We start from the raw sequence: 20,920 nt of genomic DNA, 5'->3' as shown, positions 1-20,920 counted from the left end.
AAATTACATAAAAATATCTTGAAATACGAAAAAGTAAATTTATTCAATAAAATCACCATTGGCTTCAACCATGGCCTCCAGACGACTTCAGACTCTCCTGCAACTCTTCTGGACGGTCTCCTTGTTTAAGTTGGTGAATGCTGCCATAATCTTTGCCTTCAGTTCATCTTTGGTGTTACAAGGAGTTTTGCTGGTCTCTTGCTCAACTGTGCTCCACACATAATAATCAAGGGGTCTGTAGTTTGGGGAGTTAGGTGGCCAGATGTTAGGGGTGATGTGGTTGCAGAAATTGTCTGACAGTTGTGACTGAGTTCTCCTGCTTGTGTGACATGAGGCAGAGTCCTGTTGCTAGATACAGGGTCTTCCAGCAGCCGCCCTCTAAACCCAGGGCAGCACTACCTCTTTTAGGCACTTGATGTAGGCCTCTGTGTCAAGTCTGAGGCCACATGGGAAAATGAATGGAGGCATAATGTCACCATCACCAGTGATCACTCTAAACACCATGATGTTGATTGGATGTTTGATTTTTATCACTCTCGGTACATGTCCTCAGATTGACACCCAGACACTCTGAAATGTTCGTATTGGAGCTTCCAGCGTAAATGTTGTTTCCAAATTTCTGGCAGAGTGAATCACGTCATGGTGCTGTTTTCTTGCAGATGGTGCCCAACTGACCCTACCATACTGTGTAGTCGACAAAATCAAAAAATGCACATGTACAAAATTAAAAGTATAAAATTTACCCATTGCACCCTGTATATATACCAAGTTAAATAAGTATCATTATTATTATTAATAATAATAAAGTGGGTAGCAAGTTTACACCTTTATAGGTAAAATATAAACAACAAAATTCAGTAGAGTATTAAAATACCACTTGCTATAGACAGAGCTATTGCTCTAAAACCACATATAAATATATTATTGTAAATATGAGGCTAATAAGTAAAAATAATTTCTTACCACTGGTTAGCATAATAAATAAGTCATAAGACATTTTTTAAAATCTCATAGTGTATAAAATATTTTTATACATGAAGAGGAGACCATTGACAGGACTCCTTAGATGCTAAAAAGGCCAGTTAAAACCCAGACCACTGAAAAGAGAATTCATGAGGCACACCGTCCGTTCTAGTGTTATAACGGTGTGCCTCATGAATTCTCTTTTCAGTGGTCTGGGTTTTAACTGGCCTTTTTAGCATCTAAGGAGTCCTGTCAATGGTCTCCTCTTTGCGTATAAAAATATTTTATACAGTTTTATATAACTATATATATTTATTTATACTTGGCCTGAAGGTTGCAGTGGTGTGAAACTTGAGTCACAAAACAACCAAAAAACTATATATGCCTGGTTTTTCAACTGTGAAGTACTCTTAGCAAGTGTCTTCTACTATAACCATAGACTAACCAAAACCCTTTTAGTGGAACTGGTAGATGTAAAGTGCTGAGTATGTGTGTGTCTATGCATTGTGAAGTTGTAATTTCTATTTCTTCACTTCCAAGGCCTTGGTCAGCCCAGAGCTGTAAGAGATGTCATGCTGTGAGGCTGAACTTGACACACAAGTTTATCCTGGGTATATAATAGGAATGTATTGTGGTGTGCTTTTCATTTGCTATAATTACATTAAGAAAAGAATATTAACTTTTCATTTTACTCAGTATAATGTATAATTTAACAAAAAAGAGCTTCTTTCACTTGATTAACGTTATACCAAAATTCACTTTTTGTCAGACGTAGATCTGAATTCCTGATGTTTGCCAAGGATATTGTCAAGCAGCCTTCACTGTCAAACACATTACAATATCATTAATCCTTTCATAGTATTTCTCATGCTGTTTTCTACAGCTTTCCTGTTGCTATTTTGAAAACAACCAAGAAATTGTGTTTAGTAAAATGATTAACTTCTACATTTATTTCTATATTATTAAATTGGTGTATGAAGCATAACTTTAAATGTTCTTACATAAAATTGTTATGGAAGGTTTTGATTTAAATATGAATGTTTTAAAACTGGAAGTTTTACATCACAGAACTTGAGGCAGTCTCTGTATCAAAACGGTCAAAATATATTGTGCTCTCAAAATGATGAACGTAGTTTACATCTGTTCATTTATGACTCCAGAAAACCCAGCAATTTCATCAGCAAAAAGTTTATTCTGTCCTCAGTTTTAATACATGTGGTCCATGAACCAATAAGGGATCTTTTATGGGGTTGCTCAACTTGCCAGTAATACCAGACAAATCTCTGAAATGATAATCATCTTTAAAAAAGAGAAGGAAGGACATATTGGATAATGAAGTAGTCTGAGACAAATTAATGTCTACTAATGAGTTGGTCACAGCTTGAACATGTTTGATTATATGTCTGACCGAGCAAGGATTGAATTGAGAACAACAGCAACCACAACACCTGGTCCACTTTACATGTTAGCCTCTGTTTATGTTGACTAATAAATAACTTTTTTTAAAATTTGATGCTAAAGTAAGTTCACATTTGCATTCAGATACCTTTTGCTATTGTAGGGTCCATTTGTTTCTTTGATATTTAAACTAAAATTGTGTCTATTGATCTCAAGTGTTTCGTTTTCTACATTTTCCTATCACTGTTGTGTCCCCATTTTACTCCTCATACAGATGACACCCTTGAATTTGATCACTGAATTTAGGAATTCAATTTCAAAATCCTGTTTTCATGATAGAATCAGCATTTTTTTGGTATGCACCCCCCCCCCTTATCCCACCAGCTGTCACTGCCCTGAAAGGGTCTGTGCACCCAAGAATCTCCCCCAGAATAATCTCTTTCACCCTCTCCCCCTTCCTCTTTCTATAGTCTACTGTAAACTCATGAAAAGCCATGTTGCTACACCAGATGGTTTTTGTTTTATGTACATATGTATGTCTGATAAATACACACACACACACACACATACATATATATATATATGTGTGTGTGTGTGTGTGTTTATGCTTGCACACGCACATACTCACACACACATACATATATATATAGTGATTCAAGAGTCCATTTAGCAGTAATGTAAACTTGCTAACAACAGAAATTGGTTTATGTGTCTTGTGTTTCCCTCCATCACTCACCCACTTTCCTTCTCTGTATGTCTCAGGGTTTCCAGAAAGCTAGTCTCATACTGTCAACCACAAGACCACTCAATAAGTTAAATTAGATATCCTTGGGCAGTTGAACAGGATGACTGTCACAGCATACCATTTGGGGGACGATAAATGTTGCCTGACCTTTTGAGAAGGACATTTTTGTTCTAAAAGGTATAAACATATATATATATACACACACACACACACACTTATTTGTGGGTTAACAAGGTTACCATTGGTTTCATGCTGATCAAGCCTGCCAAATGGAAACAAATACCAATGTCCTAATGTGGCAGGTTTGATAATTGCTTAGAATTCTCAGCATGAAACTAATGGTGACCTTGTTAACCCACAAATAATAACTTCTTATCCACCAAGGTGGTGTTGAGTGCTCATTCACACTGTTCAATATTACTGTATGTATGTATGTATGTGTGTGTGTGTGTGTATTCACGCACACACGGCACTATACTGTTGTTGGTAGGATCAACACAAAAGTACTCTGTCCAGTGAGAGATAATATTTAATAAGCCCAAGATTTATACATGACCTACTACAAGATTCATGCTCAGTAATACAATTATAAGACAAGCTTGTATAGCAGCAGGCTGGTAATCTGCAATCATTCAGGAGACTGGAGTTTTACTGTATTATTCGAACATAAAATTAGTGGTTTACATTTAAATCCTGTGTTTATTAAGTGATTTGTGTGTGTGTATGTATGTATGTATGTATGTATGTATGTATGTATGTATGTATGTATGTATGTATGTATGTATATATATATATATATATATTGATAAAAATGGTAAGATAACAAAAGAAAGAAAGAGACCTCAATGTTATGTAAATAAGGGAATTTATCTGTAAATGTAATATGTGACAATTATTCGGTAGCCAAGATAAAACTCTGAGTTTCGGATGCCAAGGTGGAAATCCATGCCACCATCTCTTCAGTTATCCTGCCATCGGAGATATATATATATATATATATATATATATATATATATATAAAAGACCACAAAATATTCTGAACAAAACCGCAAAAACTATATAAAACAAATTTGTAACAATATCATTTAAATGCTTAAGGGACATATGAATCACCCTATATGTGTATTTTCATGTGTGTGTGTGTGTGTGTATATATATATATGACTAGATGCATTTCTATATGTGTGTGTATGTATATATGTATACACACCAAACAACTTGCCTTTTGTATCTCTTGTTTTGTTTGACACTTCATGAGAATGTAAAATAACAGTTGTATCTTTTTTTCTTTCGTTTCAGAAGTCACAAAAAAGTTTTTTAAAAAAAAGTTTTTTAAAAAGATGAACTTTGCTGGTGCTTTAGTCGCAGAGCTGTTTGGAAGATGTTTCTCATGGTTTCCATGAGGACCATTTTATATGAAATTTCTTCTTCATCATCTCCATCTTGTTGCTACTACTACTACTACTACTACTACCACCATCACTGCTGCTACTACTGCTCTTGTTTTTGTTGTTGTGTTCATTTCTCACCTTCCTTTATATATTTCATCTTTGGCAAATCATATCTAAATGAACTTCACTCACACACACTCTTTCTCTCTACCTCTCTCTCTATATACACTCACACACACATATATATTCATGTGTGTGTGTATATATATATATATAATATATATATATATTATATAATATATATATATATATAATATAATACATTCTACAAATTTTCATAAACAAACAGATTTCTTGCTGTCTCTTTTTCACATCATACACACACACACACTCGCTCATTCAATCATTTGTATGTATATACAATGTATATATATGTATATGACCAAACACCTTATTTTCAGTTGAGCTCTGGGAATCAGGAGCAGATATCAAAGATGGCTGTTCATATTTTTCTCTCTTATAGCTATAAGCATCTTAGAAAACATCCTCACCCTGTTCACTTGTATTTTCTTAAGTCAATGATTCTACCTCATTATTAATAACAATTAGCCATGCAATTTCAAAAATTCAATAAAGTAGCAATTTTGTAAAGAAAGAAAAAATAGTAATAGAGAAACTGTAACTTAATTGCTTTAAAAGTATTAATGTATGTGATTTTTTTTCTTCTTCTCATTAACCTGTTAAAAAAAAAATGTGAAATAATTTTGCCTTCTGCAAAATTTTACTTGTTTTAAGTAGCTCTAGGTCAGATTTATTTCTAAGATATTTGTGTGGGTAGTTGCAGTTTCAGCCTCCTTATAAATCTTTGCAGTTAAACAAATTGTGGCTGCTGTATAGTTTTTGATAGCTTTTGCTGTTTTGTAATTATTTTCTTAGTTTTCATTTGTTTTTCTACTTTCATCCGCCAGTTGGATGGTTTGGGAAACAATGCAGTCTGTATATAAATTCTTGAGGCAATTTGCTTTACATGTTTTTGCTACTACAAGCTAAAATTGGTAACACCAACCATAAATATAGTGTTGACTCATAGATTTAGCCCAGATGGCTGAGATATGTGTTGTCTTGCTTGAGAATAACATGCAGTACATTCGGCTATTTAAACATATCTTTCAGTGGCTAAAATTGGTCTGTATTACATGAGAAGTCCATCAGGACACTAGAACTAGACTATGTATTAGTTTTCTGTTACTTAATTTCCACTTTATCATTTTTCTGACCCCTTTCCTTGTAAGCTAAAAACTATGACATTTTTTTATCAACATTTTCTATTAATGGCCAAATATATTTTATGTCATCGTCATCATTGTTTTACGTCCGCTTTCCATGGGTTGGACAATTTGACTGAGGACTGGTGAACCAGATGGCTGCACCAGGCTCCAATCTGATATGGCAGAGTTTCTACAGCTGGATGCCCTTTGAAGTTGCTGCTTCCATAGACTGGTGCCGAACACCCTTACAATTACCAATCAATTTAGCATGTACAGGATGTATTTTCTCATGGCACTAACACTAGAGAGGCTGAATTACCCTCAGCAGGACAGGACCACAGACCTCACAACACTAAACTACATTAGAGAGATGGTCTCCCTTGCCATTCACCTTTGATGAGGGGATGTGATGACAAGGGAAGGGAGAAGAGAACATAGTTGTACAGTTATGAAGTTTGTTTTGCAGCTGTGTGCTTTCAGATTTGGCCCAACTGCATGGTGTGTTAGGCAACTATCTTCCTCTGTACCTTCAAGCTGCATAATATTTTGCAAAGGGAAATTGATGGGCTGAACCCAAGAGAAGCCCATTGTGTGTGTGACTATTGTTTTCCACGTGTCCTCATCACTCCATTTCAGTGAAAATGGTGACATCCTCTAGTACACTAAAAGTTCCATAGTTTCAGCAACTTTGTTGGTTTTAGTGTCTTTGGGATGAAAATACCTAACTTGAAAAATAGATGAAGGTTGGTAGCAGCAAGAATCGCTATACACAACATACCAGCTTCTTTCTTCATCAAGGTCTCAGAATACAGCATTTTATATCTAAGTATATTTGGTTAAAGAACAGTATCAATAACAACATACTTAGAACCAGTCAAGCTTAGAGTGCAGGCATGGAACTATCTTTATCCAGTTGAGAAATATAACAGACAATATAAGGCAAATGTAGTGAACTTTAGCAACATGACCAAACAATTCTTTAATACTCTTGGAATTTTACAAATATGATAGTTGTTTGAGGATTGCATATATTAGAAAGTCTGTAATGAGTTTCAAATATTTCAATGTGTGTGTGGTTTTACTTTTTACTAAATATATATATATATATATATATGGTCCAACTCATGCCAGCATAGAAAACGGATGTTAAATGATGATGAATTGAGCTAGTTTCTAGTCATGGTTTAATATTGCTTAATCACATAATCAGATATATATTTACCAATAATCTGTCTATCAAATTGTAATGTATATTTTGGTGGATTTCTTTGCATTATTTAATTAAATCATTCTTAGATTAAGTTTTTTTTTTCCACAACCTTGACTTTATTTTCCAGAGATAATTAACATTTAATTCTTGGTAGAAGTGTATTTTTATAATTTTTAAATCCTTCACTAATTGCTTCCTTTGAGTGATATTTGTATATCTTGGAATATGGAAAGTCTGTTTAAATATTTGGTGCTGTGTTATTTTAAGCAATTAGTTTGAAGACAACAATGTGACCAGCATCTTTGGGTAGCATCTTCTGGAGTTCTGCTTAAATTTACTATTGATGCACCCGACAGCATTTTTGATGCGAGATGTAGAATGTGATAGGTTAACTTTAGATTATCTGACTGTTAAAAAAATGTCCTCATAGTTATTTACTTTCAGATGTTAACATAACGAAAGTTATTCTTTGGAAATAGTATTGAGATTTTATTGAATTCCTATTCAAATAATGAGTTTCAATTGTGATTTTTAAAAAAAGGTGGAATATGGGGTATGGTTTAAAAGAATTCAATGAAAATATGGAATAAAAGAAAATGTAACAAAAATAATTTTGCAATTTATAATGTTATAAAATGTCTACATTTTGAATATAGCAGACAACATATAAATTTAGTTTGAATGTGGATCAATACAAGTTTATTATTATTTTTATTCCTCTTGATACTGTGGGCAACATATAAGAGATGTAGCATAAAAATGTGTCAGTAGAGGGGTTTATTAATAATATTGTTGAATATGTTTGTAAGGGTAATGTAAAAGAACTGCCATTGGCTTAGATTGTTTCCTATGATTAAAATAACAGGTCTTATTTTTATATAGTTGATGTCAAAAGAAGCCACATAGAATTCAGATCTCTAAAATGTTAATTATTAATTATTTTAGCTGTCTAATTGTTTTACATGATCAAACTGGAAAAATTAATGTTCTTCAGTAAATGTGTGAACACAAAGCTTTGTTAGGTGTGTGAAAACTACAGATAAATACCAAAGAAAAATTCTGTACCAATATTTAGCTTTCTTTTCTTCCAGTTTTTATGAATTTGAGTGTTTCTAATTATTACTGGGTTGTTTGTGGGTTTGCATTAAACTGTTGTCACAATGAAATGAAGAATGTTGAGTTACATTTGAAAATTGTTAACATTTAAGATAATTAGTTCAGTTAATAAACTGCCATGTAATGTTAATCCATTAGACGTCCACACAAACCTAAATACGTCAGAGAGACGAAGAAAAAGAACTGAAAGGAACGTGTTGCTACATGCCTTTGTAGTTTAGTCTTTTATGAATATTGTTTTGCGTTAAAAAGAAACTGTTACAATTGTTTTTAAAAACTGCAATATTCTACGAGTGTGAGTCTATAAGTATGTATTGTTTCTATGTGTGTGTGTGTGTGTGTGTGCACATGCATTATTGTTCGTGTTTGTGTAAGTGACTTTGATTTTTCTGTTCCACTTTTTCCTTTGTTGGTGTATTTAACGAAATTCAATGATCACACAATGCTATCTGTATTGGGTTATATGAATGAAGAGTTTCTTTTGAGAACTATAGTTGCATTCTTTTATTACACATGCAAACAATTATGTGGTGGGTGTGTGTGTGTCTACATGTCTGTCTGTCTCTCTGTCTGTCTGTCTGTGTGTATGTGTAAAATATTTATTAAAAAAAAAAAATCACAAAAGTATTTTTATCACCACCAACAAAAAGAATGAATTTCAAAATCCATTTACTGACAAATATGTCATAAAAAGAGGAATAAAAAATGGGTAAATTATTCCATTAGATTAAAATATTTGGTCGGCCCATCACCTGCTGAAATTCATCTGTTTCTTTTTTTTTTCTTTCCTTTTTGCATTTGCTGTTTTGCTGTGGGGGCCCTTCATTGTGCATCCAGAACATACAAACGCTACTTCTATTGCAACAACACCACGGGCCATTCGCAATGGGACTATCCGGAGCAGCCAACCAAAGAAGAGTTGAATGGCATGTCGGAATCCATGCAGCAGTCGTTGACGTTAGCCCTGTCCAGTACACCACCGCCACCTCCACCAACGCCACCACCAACTCCATCACCATCAATGCCGTCATCATCATCATCATCATCCACATCATCAGCAACAACAACAACAACAACAGTGACCTCCCCTGTACATGAATCTACCAAGACAGCTTCTCCAATTAGGTCAACATCATCAGAAAAGAAAATAAACTATTGCCAGGAATCTGGGGAAATCACTAAATGTTCTGACAATTTCAAAAAGGAGAAGAAGAATCGAAAGGTGAGTTAGTGTTTTCTCTGTGTACATATGCTTATGTGTGTGTGTATTAACACTGTAAGTACTTTGTTTGTATGTGTACTTTTATTTGTATGTTTGTATGTATATATATATCTACACACACACACGTACATGCATGTATGATTTATATTTTTCATTTTTCGTTTAATCCTTTCGTATTCAAATTCCTCTGTCAAATGTAATGTTTATTTATTCCCATCCTTTTGGATCCCTCGTGCATTATCTCATAGTTCTCAGGTTTCAATGGTGTGACTGTTTATTTTAGAATGACATTGTAGGGTAGGCGTGAGAAGCTGGATCTGGCCAATTTGAACATAAAACAAGTAGAATATTTTGATTGGCTATGACGGTTTAAATGCTAAAGGATTATTGATAAATGACTCTTACTGGATTACTAAAGGGACCTCACAACTGCACGGGTCAGCCTCTTTTGAGTGAGAGGCATGAATGATAGTAATAAGCGATAAGAGAGATATGTGAAAGGGGAGTGGAGCCTGAGTGTATTCGCTTATGTATAGTGAAGACAATAGGGCAGTGTGACCTGGGAATGACAGGTTGGGTGAGAGCAAAAGAGCCAATGTATTGATGGCAGATGGGCTGAGATAAAGTAATGATAAGCAGTAGAGAAAGGGAGGTTGAACATGGAGAATATTGGACTTAAGTGGCGCAAATGAGCCAGTGTAGTCTGATGGCAGTGAATGGGACAAGCTGTAGAGGCAGGAAAAGTGAGGGTCCAAAGAAGGAAGAACGGTAGAGTGTGAGACGAGTAAATGACAGTTCTATATTTAAGAGATGAGCAATTATTTACATTTGATGGATATTTGTCCTCATCTTGTTTGTTGTTAACACAATGTTTCGGCTGATATACCCTCCAGCCTTTATCAAGTGTCTTGGGGGGAATTTCGAACCTGGGTTCTCATTCCTAAGGTATTTTTCAGTGTTGTTGTTATTATTCAGGTCACTGCCTGGAATCAAACTCGGAATCTTGGGGTTAGTAGCCTGTGCTATTAACCACTACGCCATATACCATGGGCGTAGTGGTTAAGAGTGCGGACTACTAACCCCAACGTTCAGAGTTTGATTCCAGGCAATAATAATAATAACATTGAAAAATTTGAAATTACCCCCAAGACACCTGATGAAGGCTGGAGGGTATATCAGCCGAAACATTGTGTTAACAACAAACAAGATGAGGACAAATATCCATCAAATGTAAATGATGAGTAAATGACAGTCTGTAGAAGCAGGAGGAGTGAAGATGGTGTACTTGACCCAACTGGTTTACTATAGTCTCCTATCCATAAATTTTGAGATGCACTGGAAGGTGAAGTAATGAGATGTGATGGTAGCAAGAGTAGAAAATAGCCGGCTGTTGTATCAGTGAATTGTACAAATGATGAGGTAGTGGTGAGTGGGAAAGATAAATGTGACAAGGAAATGACTTATAGGGAGTGGGGGGGTGCACTGATAGTAGACTTAATGGTACATATATCCACATCATTATTGAACTTTTGTGACTTTTCTTCATCCACCATGTTTGTACTGCTGGTTGTGTTTCCTGTGGTTGGATCCTTCTCCTCCAGCTCTGCAAATCACCGGCTGTCAGCACAGTTTTGTTGTCATTGTTTCCATTAGATGCAACACCTTGAGATTAGTTTTCATCTCCAGTCCATCTTGGTTTCCTTTCCTGACTTTGGCACTTCTTTAATATGGCTGTCATCTTTAGCTAGACATGTTTCTGCAGAATACTGGAAATGAATGATACAGTTTGTATGACAGACACTCTATTACAATTCTCTTGAAAACAAGACATTTGTACTACAGAGCCAGAAGCAGTTTCAGCCAGGATGGTATCAAAAGGGTTAAGAATTGTTTCTCTATATATTTTAACCCTTTTGTTACCATATTTCTGTTGAGATGCTCCTATGTTTCTTTCAATTACTTTAAATATAACAAAGAATTTAGTAAAATGACTTCGTTATCATTCAGTTAGTGTTAGGAGCATAAATTGTGACTAAGTTTTGATGGAAGATTTTGAGGCAGAACTTTTGAAAACAAGACATTTGTACTACAGAGCCAGGGGCAGTTTCAGCCAGGTTGGTATCCAAATGGTTAAACAAAAGTCTATCAATATGTCAGACACCATTAATTCTTTACATGTTAATGTAAAGCTAATTAAAATTGGAAGCGGTTTGTAGAAATGTAACAGCATTTACTTTGAGGCCATGTCTAAAATATATGTATGAACATATAGGCAATGGATCAAATCCTTCCACAAACCTTGAGAAGCAACTGGAAATTTCTAAAGTCATTTTATGCTTCCCCACTATTGTCTGAGAATGCCAAAAGTTTCCAACAATTTCATTTTCCTAGTTCTATAAATCTGAAATGTACTTATATAAGAAATCAATGTTGGCATTAGGAAGGGCATCCAGCCATAGAAACCATGCCAAATCAGATTGGAACTAGGTGCAGCTCCTCAGCTTACCAATTTTCTGTTAAACTGTCCGACCCATGCCAGCATGGAGAACGGATGTTAAATGATGATGATTATGATGAATCTAGTGTAATTATAATCATTACATAATACTATGGCAGGTTTTTCAATATTTTTATCAATTTCTTTTAAAAGTTTAAACTCATTTTTCTCCCAACTATAAATTGTTTGAACAAATCTCAGAAAATGCTTGCTAATTTTTCAGTTGTGGAGTAAAGTGGAATGTGTTTTCCAACAAAAGTCAAAGCAAATTGTAATTTTCTTTACTAAGGAATGCAATCCATTGATATTTGAACCAAAAAGGGTCTCCAGTGGTACTGCTCAACCTGCTAAATATAGCTGTCGAATTTCCCTTAAATCAGTGTTTCTCAACCTTTCTTTATCTATGGACCCCTTTGATTACTATTTTACTAAATCAAATGGAAATTGTAGTTGTGATACCTGTGCCTGTGGCACGTAAAAAGCACCATCTGTACGTGGCCGATGCCAGCCTCCCCTGGCACCTGTGCTGGTGGCACGTAAAAAGTACCCACTACACTCAAGGAGTAGTTGGCGTTAGGAAGGGCATCCAGCTGTAGAAACACTGCCAGATCAGACTGGAGCCTGGTGCAGCCTCCTGACTTCCCAGACCCTGGTCAAACTGTCCAACCCGTGCTAGCATGGAAAACGGACGTTAAACGATGATGATGATGCAATGCCAAAACAAGGAGACAGCATGCACACACACACATTCACATGTCATACAAATACCTTTTTGTTTTTTAGTTGGACAAAATTGCCTCAAAAAGTTCCAAAACTGGCAGCACATTGGACAAATCCCACTTAGGTAAGTTATAATCATAGAATCATTACTTTATGTATTTTTGTGATTATTGGTGTTCTGCAGTTCTTGGTTTGAAATATAATCTTTCATTGGATAGAAATGTTAATTTCTATCCAAAAAAAAAAAAAAAAGAACATGAACACCAAGACAATGTTTGAGGACCAAAAAATTCTATGTGAAATGCAGCAGAATTTGGAATGATAGTGATGATAATGATGATGTTTACACTACATACATCAACTTGTATGTGGGGGAAGTAGTAATAATAGGCTGTCTCTTGTTGTCACTACTTCAGTATGGGGTTCGTTTTTACTCCTTTTCTCATCACTTTTTTTCCCCCGTTCCCTCATAGATGTCTTGGCAGCAAACTGGCAGAATGGTTAGCATCGTTAGACAAACTGCTTAGCAGCATTTCTTCTAGTTCTTTAATGTTCTGAGTTGAAATTTCACCAAAGTGACTTTGCCTTTAATCCCTTTGGGTTGATAAAATCAAGTACCATTCAGGTACTGAGGTTGATGAAACTGACTTGTTTCCTACTGGCCTCGAGCCCTGCTATGGGCCAGTGTCTCATTCAGTGGCAGTGGGTTGTAATTCTTGTCCCTTATACACCAGGGAAACCAGATGAGTCTGAGGGCTCAAAATAAAGAAAAAAATGTAGATATTTTACTAATTATATAATTTTCTGTTTTTCCATTCTTTTAGAACATTTACACCTGAGCAGTTCCAAAGACTTTGATTCTGAATTGTGTGTCTACCCAGGAGAGCCACCGCCTCCTGGTACTGAAGTGAGCAAACAACACTCTCTTCAGCATTTGGAGGAAGTGAAACTATCTAAATCTGGAGAAGAAGACTTAGAAGAAGTGATGAAACTTGCTGCTGTGTTGGCTCCTACAGGAACATCTTTGGCGAGTTCCACAGCATTATCCAAGTTAGCAAGTCTGGAGTCTTCTGAGCGCACTTCACCTTTGGACGTTAACGATGACATGGAACTTGATCCAGATGAAAATCTTCCTTTGTCTGTCCATCATCTGCCAATGCACAGCAGCAGCAGCTACAAAGGGGCTGCTCTCTCTTCTAACTCAAACAGCAATGGACACCACCTCTTCCCACTTGTGGATGCAGCTAATTGCCAAAACAACTCGGCTGTAATATCGAAACCCCCTCAATACAAGACTCGTCCAACTGTCCCCTCAGACCCTGTTGGTGTGACCCTTCCCACGTCAAACTCTGATACTTCTACAGTCTATTCTAGCAAAACCAATTCTGCTGCAAATTCTTCAATGGAATGCTTTTCCTTGTCAAAGTCTTCAGCTAAAGTCTCCTCTCTGGACTCTGCCAATACATCATCAAACAGCCCCGTTTCTCACGAAACAAATGATGCTGTTGACCCTGTCAAACCACAGCCAAAAGAGAAAAAACGCAAAAAAGATAAGGTAAACCAATTTTTACTTTCTTGCATTCAAGTGTTTGTTTCCATTTCTGAAAAGTCACAAATTTAGTTTTAGTTTCTTCATTGTGCTTTTGTTGTTTTACTTGTACTGTTTCTGAATGTCACAACACCCCCCCCCCCCCCCGTTTCCTGCAAGCATTGAAGCTTTCCTTGTTCTTGGCAGGGACGAGAAATATGTATTATTTGTAACTGAAGTGCAGTTGTTTCCATGGAACTGAATCAGCAACACTAATTGAATTTTTCGTTTAAACCATTTCACTTAATTCAATATCCTTTTGTCTAAGCATGTACCTGGCTGTGAGTTCACACTATTGAGGCAGTAAGGCATCTGGTGTTGTCACTAGCCACTGCTGAGATGGTTTTCATTTCCCTCCTCTATATATTAGGTGGATGTTAAACGATGATGATGTGTGTGTGTGTGTGTGTATCTGTCACAGTATCAACCAGACCATCAGGATGTTATACATCACTGGTCACAATGCACTTTCAATTCTGTCTTGCTTGCACCATTCTTTTCCATCTTGACCCAAATTGCTTAACTAGAATGTCTTCCCATTGTCGTGGAAGCCTTTTCTGATCTCTTGGATACCATGCAGCAACTGTATGGGTCCATGTATTCAGCTCATGTTTGTATTGCATTTTTAAATCTAGCACATCCATAAGTGATATTATCTCAGGACAAATACTGCAATAAATTTACTTTTCAATGCTGTATTGACATTATGTATGATACGAGGGGCGTTCAATAAATAATGCCCCTGACTCACTTCCCATAGCAGTAGAGCAACGAAACTGGGCACAGTTATTAGTCTTTCTCTACATAGGAACCACCCAGAGTTACGCATTTCTCCCATCGTTTGATGCGGCTCTGGAGACCGTTTTTGTAGAAGACCCCAGCTTGGTCCTCCAACCACGACGTGACTTCAGAAATCAAGGCTGCATCATCTGGGAAACGCTTTCCTTTCAAAAACAACTTCATGGATGGGAAGAGGTGAAAATCAGAGGGTGCAAGGTCAGGAAAGTAGGGGGGTGGGGGATGAGTTCATAGCCTCACGCCTGTGCTTCAGATCTGGCGACACGCGAGTTGTGGATTGGAGCGTTGTCCTGCAGGAGGAGGATGCCCTTGCTGATCTTGCCCCGCCTCTTGATTTTGATAGCTTCTCTTAATTTCCTCAAAAGTGAAGCATAATAGGCTCCTGTAATTGTGGCACCCTTTGCCAGGAAATCTGTCATCATTACTCTGTCCTGGTCCCAGAAGACTGTGAGCATGACCTTGCCAGCGGAGGGCTGTACCCTTGCCTTCTTTGGAGGAGGTGAGTCACGGTGCTTCCACTGAATTGACTGGGTTTTGGTATCTGGATCATAGTGATGGACCCAGGTTTCATCCTGTGTAATCAATCTTTTGAAAAATTTTGACTCATCTTCTTGGCACATCTCCAAATTCATCCTCGAGCACTCGACGCGTTCTTGCTTCTGGAAAGGTGTGAGCAACCTGAGAATCCATCTGGCAGACACCTTTTGCATATGCAAATGGTCATGAATGATAGTTTCCACAGACCCGGTGCTAATCTTGACCTCATGCGCTATTTGGCGAATAGTTATGTGTCGATCTTCCAAAATGACAGCCTCAACTTGACGGACAGATGCCTCATCAATGCCAGAAGGGGGCGACCAGATCTGGGAGCTGTTTCCACAGAGTTCCGACCATGTTTGAATTCACGATGCCAGCGTTTTACAAGGTCGTATGATGGGGCATCATCACCATAAGTTACTTTCATTTCATCAAAAGTTCCCCGTGGTGTGTGTCCTTTCAAATACAAAAACCGGATCACTGCTCGACACTTAAGAGGCTCCATTTCATACTTGACTCAGTTCAAATACCTGTAAATCAGAAACCACAATTAGTTCAGAGCTGTAATTTGCCACTTAATCTATAGAGATATAAATAATTGCACAGGCAAAATTTTAGCTAGATCAAACAACTGCAAGTGGGTCAGGGGCATTACTTATTGAGCACCCCTCTTACATAGATGGCTACTTTAATACTGTTTCTGTTGCATGTAACAGATGTTTTATTCAGTTGGGCAGTTATGTGCAATAGCAGTGAATGTTTATTTGCTGTTTCCATAAATATCATTGGCGACAGATTTCCTCTAAGCATCTGGCTGGTTGAAAGTGACACACTATTGACAATGCCCAAGGCAGAAATGCATCTGGCGTTAACACCGGATGTTGCTGCGATGGTTTTTGTCTCCTTATATGTGTGCACATGCATGCGTGTGTGTGTGTGTGTGTATAGTATTTTTAAACATAGCATGTCCATAAGGGGTGTCTCCAAACGAACATTGCAGTAAATTTGCTTTTCACCAATGTATTTACATAGTATTTTTCTTAGCATTCCTGACTAATACTCAGTTCGTTAATTATCAGTAACACTCTCAACATGACGGTGTGTGGCTTACAGGTTCAGGTAATCTGCCCATGATTGTAAGGTCATGAGTTCAATTCCTGGCAGCACATTGTCCTTGAGCAAGAACCTTTATTTCACATTGCTCCAGTCCACTGAGCTAGCAATGAGTTGTGCCTCTATTTCAAATGGCCAACCTTGTCATTCTGTGTCACACTGAATCTCCCCGAGAACTACATGAAGCTTATTCCTATCTGTGGAATACTCAACCATTTGCAAGTTAATTTCACAAGCAGGCTGTTCTATTGATGAAATTATCTGGAACCCTCATCGTCCGGAGTGCCTGTTTAATACTCCCAGCTCACTTCTCTTTCCCACTCGTTTCACCCAACTTGTGTTCTTACTTCTCCACTGCTGTATATTTACTTACCTCTACCAACGCCTCCTGTCCTTTCTTATTCCACTGCTTCCTTCTCTTGGCCTCTTCATCTCCACACTGTTGCCTACTTATTAATATCCACCCCAACGCTCCTCTCACTAAAATGTATTTATTACATATCTTCTGCTCTTGCAGGTTATCACAAGTACAAATTTGACGCTGAAAAAGAAAAATGTGTCATCCTTGGTACAAAAATGGCAAAAAGTGAAGAAAGAAGTTGAGAAAGAAGATGAATTGGCTCGGCATGAGTTTTCAGATGATGATTGATGCCATCTCTGTTGACTGGTACGTCTCATTTCCGGTTGGATGCTTTTTCTTTATCAATAGAAAAATTATTATTTCTAAATCTCTGAATGAGAAACATTCAGTAACAGTATTCTAGAGTAAAGATTATTTGCCAACATAATGTGGCAGTCCTAGTTAAGACAAATGTTACTGTTATTTAGTTCCAAGAAACATCATCTCCAGCTGCCTATCGACACGCTATCTGCATCCATCTGGAGGCGATGTTTCCTGTGGCTAAGCAACAGTAACATTCGTCCTACTCAGGACTGCCACATTGTTGGCAAATAATTACTTTCTTTATCATTATCCCACAAATTCTCATCCTTCAATTATTGCTCTTGTCATCACAACAGTTCTTATTTCTCTCAAAAATTGTATTAGGATCATAGATGTGGGAGTTAATTTTCACGAGAGGCGACACAAACATGGCTGTGTGTTTAAGAAGCCTGCTTCTAAACCATGTGGCCTTGAGTTCAGTTCAACTGCACAGTACCTTAGGCAAACGTCTGTTATTATAGCCCCTTGGGCTCAATCAAAGCCTTGTGGATTTGTGGCCGGAAACAGAAAGAAGCCTGTCATTTATGTGTATGTGTCTACCCTTGTTCAGGCATCATATGATGGTTGTAAATGAGCATCATCATCATCATACAAATGAGGCTTATTTTCAGTCTTCTATTCATGGGGATATATTACATCACTAGGAAACAGGTTGGGGTTGGCATCTGGAAGGGCATCCAGTTGTAGAAAATCTGCCTCAACAAATTTTGTCTGGGTCATGGAAGCATGGAAAAATGGATGTTAGATGATGATGATGATAGAAATGGGCTTCTGGCAGGTCAGATCCATGTTGAATGATTTTATATGCAAAATCATTCAAGCATTGAATATATAATTGTAAGGGAGTATATTGTCTAAGTGTGTGATTAGTAGTTGTTGGACCATTAAATCTACATCTTAGCTTCACAAATGAAAAAATGGTAAATATAGGTGCTGGAGTGGCTGTGTGGTAAGTAGTTTGTTTACCAACCACATGGTTCCAGGTTCAATCCCACTGCGTTGCACCTTGGGCAAGTGTCTTCTACTATAGCCTCGGGCCAATCAAAGCCTTGTGAGTGGATTTGTTAGACGGAAACTGAGAGAAGCCTGTCATGTATATGTGTGTGTCTGTTTGTCCCCCCACCATCGCTTGACAATTGATGTTGGTGTGTTTACGTCCCTGCAACTTAGCGGTTCGGCAAAAGATACCGATAGAATAAGTACTAGGCTTACAAAGAATAAGTCCTGGGGTTGATTTGTTTGATTAAGGCGGTGCTCCAGCATGGCCACAATCAAATGACTGAAACAAGTGAAAGAATAAATCTAGGCACAGAAGTGGCTGTGCGGAAAGAAGTTTGCTTCCCAACCACACAGTTCAAGATTCAGTCCCACTGCGTGGCGGCACCTTGGGCAAGTGTCTTCTATTATAGCTTCCAGGCCAACCAGAGCCTTGCGTGTGGATTTGTTATATGGAAACTGAAAGAAGCCCATTGTACACACACACACACATTTGTGTTTTTCTGTCTGTTTTGTTCACCACCATTGCTTGACAACCAGTGTTGATGTGTTTACATCCCTGTAAGTTAGCAGTTTGACAAAAAAAGATTGATAGAATAAGGGCCAGGCTTCAATAATTGTACTTTTAATAAATCGGTTAGCATTGGTGAAATGTTTTATAAAATCTCTGTCCAAAAATCTTCTCCCAATCCAATGAGTACTGTGTGTAGTTGATTGCTCACAGCTAATTTGTTTGAAATTGTGCTCCAGGTACAACATCCATTTTCTGGAAACTTTTGTTCCAAAGCTTTTCTGGATTACTGAATTTTCTGAACTAGATAGGGTCACCTTGGTCAACACACTATAAATTAAGTAAATATTAAATTTACTTAAATAATTAGATGCAATAATATAAATGGTAAGAGTTTACGAATACTGTACAACTATGCAAGGTAGCAGCAAATTTGTTTGGTGGCCATAGGAATTTGAAGTTCCTACTTGTAAAATTAACCCCTTAATGGATTGTCCCGAGTTTACTCGTGCATCGTAAATGTATCTTTTTAGAACCAGCACAAGCATACTCGGTCAAATTTAACTTTTAATTTTAGCACTCAAACGAGTTTATTTGTTTTGTGTCATTTCATTTTTGAGCAATCACGAATTTACTCGTGTTGTTTAAAAAAAAAAAGAAGTATTTTATCATTTGATGGATTTGGCTCTCTGGAATGCTTATGTTTTGTATAAAGCATCTTTGGAAACTTCAGCTTCTGCTATGAAACCGCTGAAATTTAGAAAGCAAATAATCACCAAGATTATTGAAAAATATAGGCCCTTATTGGCTCCCATGAAACCAAGAAGACCATCATCGATCCCACATCCAACAAGATTTGCCCCAGCTGGCCACTTTCCCATGGAAATACCACCAAGTGATAAGAAAAAGAACCCTACAAGACAGTGTGCAAAATGCACAGAGAAGAGAGACGCTAAAGGAAGAAGATTCGAAGAGAAAGCAGATACATGTGTAATGTCTGCAAGATAACTTTGTGTGTAACTCCTTGTTTTCAAAATTATCATTCTAAATAAACTGTCTCATTAAAAAAAAAAACATTTCCTTTCATTTAAAAGCAATACATCTTATAAAAAATCGAAGATAGTTATATGTATTTTTTCAATGTCCGAGTTAAATCATTTAAATCCAAATGAGTGAAAGTACATTTTAATTTCTGTCAAAATAATTGATCCATTAAGGGGTTAATACAGGTTCTAAGGGGTTAAAACCATCAGTGTCCAGTGTCAGAGAGTTGGTGTTGTACCTGTATTAGCAGAAATATGTTATAATCTTGAAAATGTATCTAACTCTTGTTTTTCATTTTCTATTGCAGTTACTTCATGGTTAATTCCACAATTTGTTTCCTTTTGGTCTACAAAAAGAAGCTGATTTCAACTCGCACCGTTGCTACAAATATCTACATTTTGTTGTTCACTTTCAACTTGGGAGTTAAAAAAAACCAACTTTCTAACACCAAACACAGAATGTATCATCAGCCTGTGGTTATAGGACGAGGAGGAGAGAAGATCTTTTCGTTCTTTGCGAATGAGTGTAGATTGACATTTGCTTGGAATGGAGAGAGAGAGAGAGAGGAATGGATGTGTAGATGTGAAAGGGAAGACTGTGTAGATGTCTCTGTGTTTGGATGCGTGAATGTGAGTGGTATTCTGTTATCTCTACAAGAGTTTATTATTATCAATGTTAGTGTTGATAATAAATTCTACAAAAACTGTGTGTGCCTATCGTATTTTAAAGGAATAAAAGTTCTCCAATTTCAAAATGAGTTTTTGTCATTGTTTGAAATTTGTTTCAAAGTTGGAATAATATTTAACGTAAAATTTACAAACATTTCTTCAATAAATAATGAAAAATACGAGTCAAAAGTGTTTTTTCTGTTCACTGTTTATCAAGTTGATGAATGCATTGTATGTCAATTTGTATTAAAAATATGCGACCTCGCAACGCAATCATGTAAACCTGAACATGGCTGTGTGGTAAGTAGCTTGCTTGCCAACCACATGGTTCCAGGTTCAGGCCCACTATGTGGCACCTTGGGCAAGTGTCTTCTACTATAGCCTCGGGCTGACCAAAGCCTTGTGAGTCAA

General features: G+C 36.9%; 1 protein-coding gene across 1 annotated transcript in view; it reads left to right on the top strand.

Annotated features, from left to right (window-relative positions):
- The window catches only part of LOC115228954 (formin-binding protein 4), a 75,110-nt gene extending 54,515 nt beyond the window's left edge, over positions 1-20,595 (top strand). Inside the window, exons 14-18 of the mRNA XM_029799402.2 lie at positions 8,929-9,313; positions 12,594-12,654; positions 13,355-14,085; positions 17,084-17,233; positions 20,149-20,595. Of these exons, the coding sequence (XP_029655262.1) occupies positions 8,929-9,313; positions 12,594-12,654; positions 13,355-14,085; positions 17,084-17,215 (1,309 nt within the window). The 3' untranslated portion in view covers positions 17,216-17,233; positions 20,149-20,595. The remainder of the gene's footprint in view (positions 1-8,928; positions 9,314-12,593; positions 12,655-13,354; positions 14,086-17,083; positions 17,234-20,148) is intronic.
- The last annotated feature ends 325 nt before the right edge of the window (positions 20,596-20,920 follow it).

Source organism: Octopus sinensis, unplaced genomic scaffold (assembly GCF_006345805.1).
Source record: "Octopus sinensis unplaced genomic scaffold, ASM634580v1 Contig11478, whole genome shotgun sequence".
NCBI classification, from domain to species: domain Eukaryota; kingdom Metazoa; phylum Mollusca; class Cephalopoda; order Octopoda; family Octopodidae; genus Octopus; species Octopus sinensis.
This window is presented reverse-complemented; position numbering and strand designations above follow the sequence as displayed.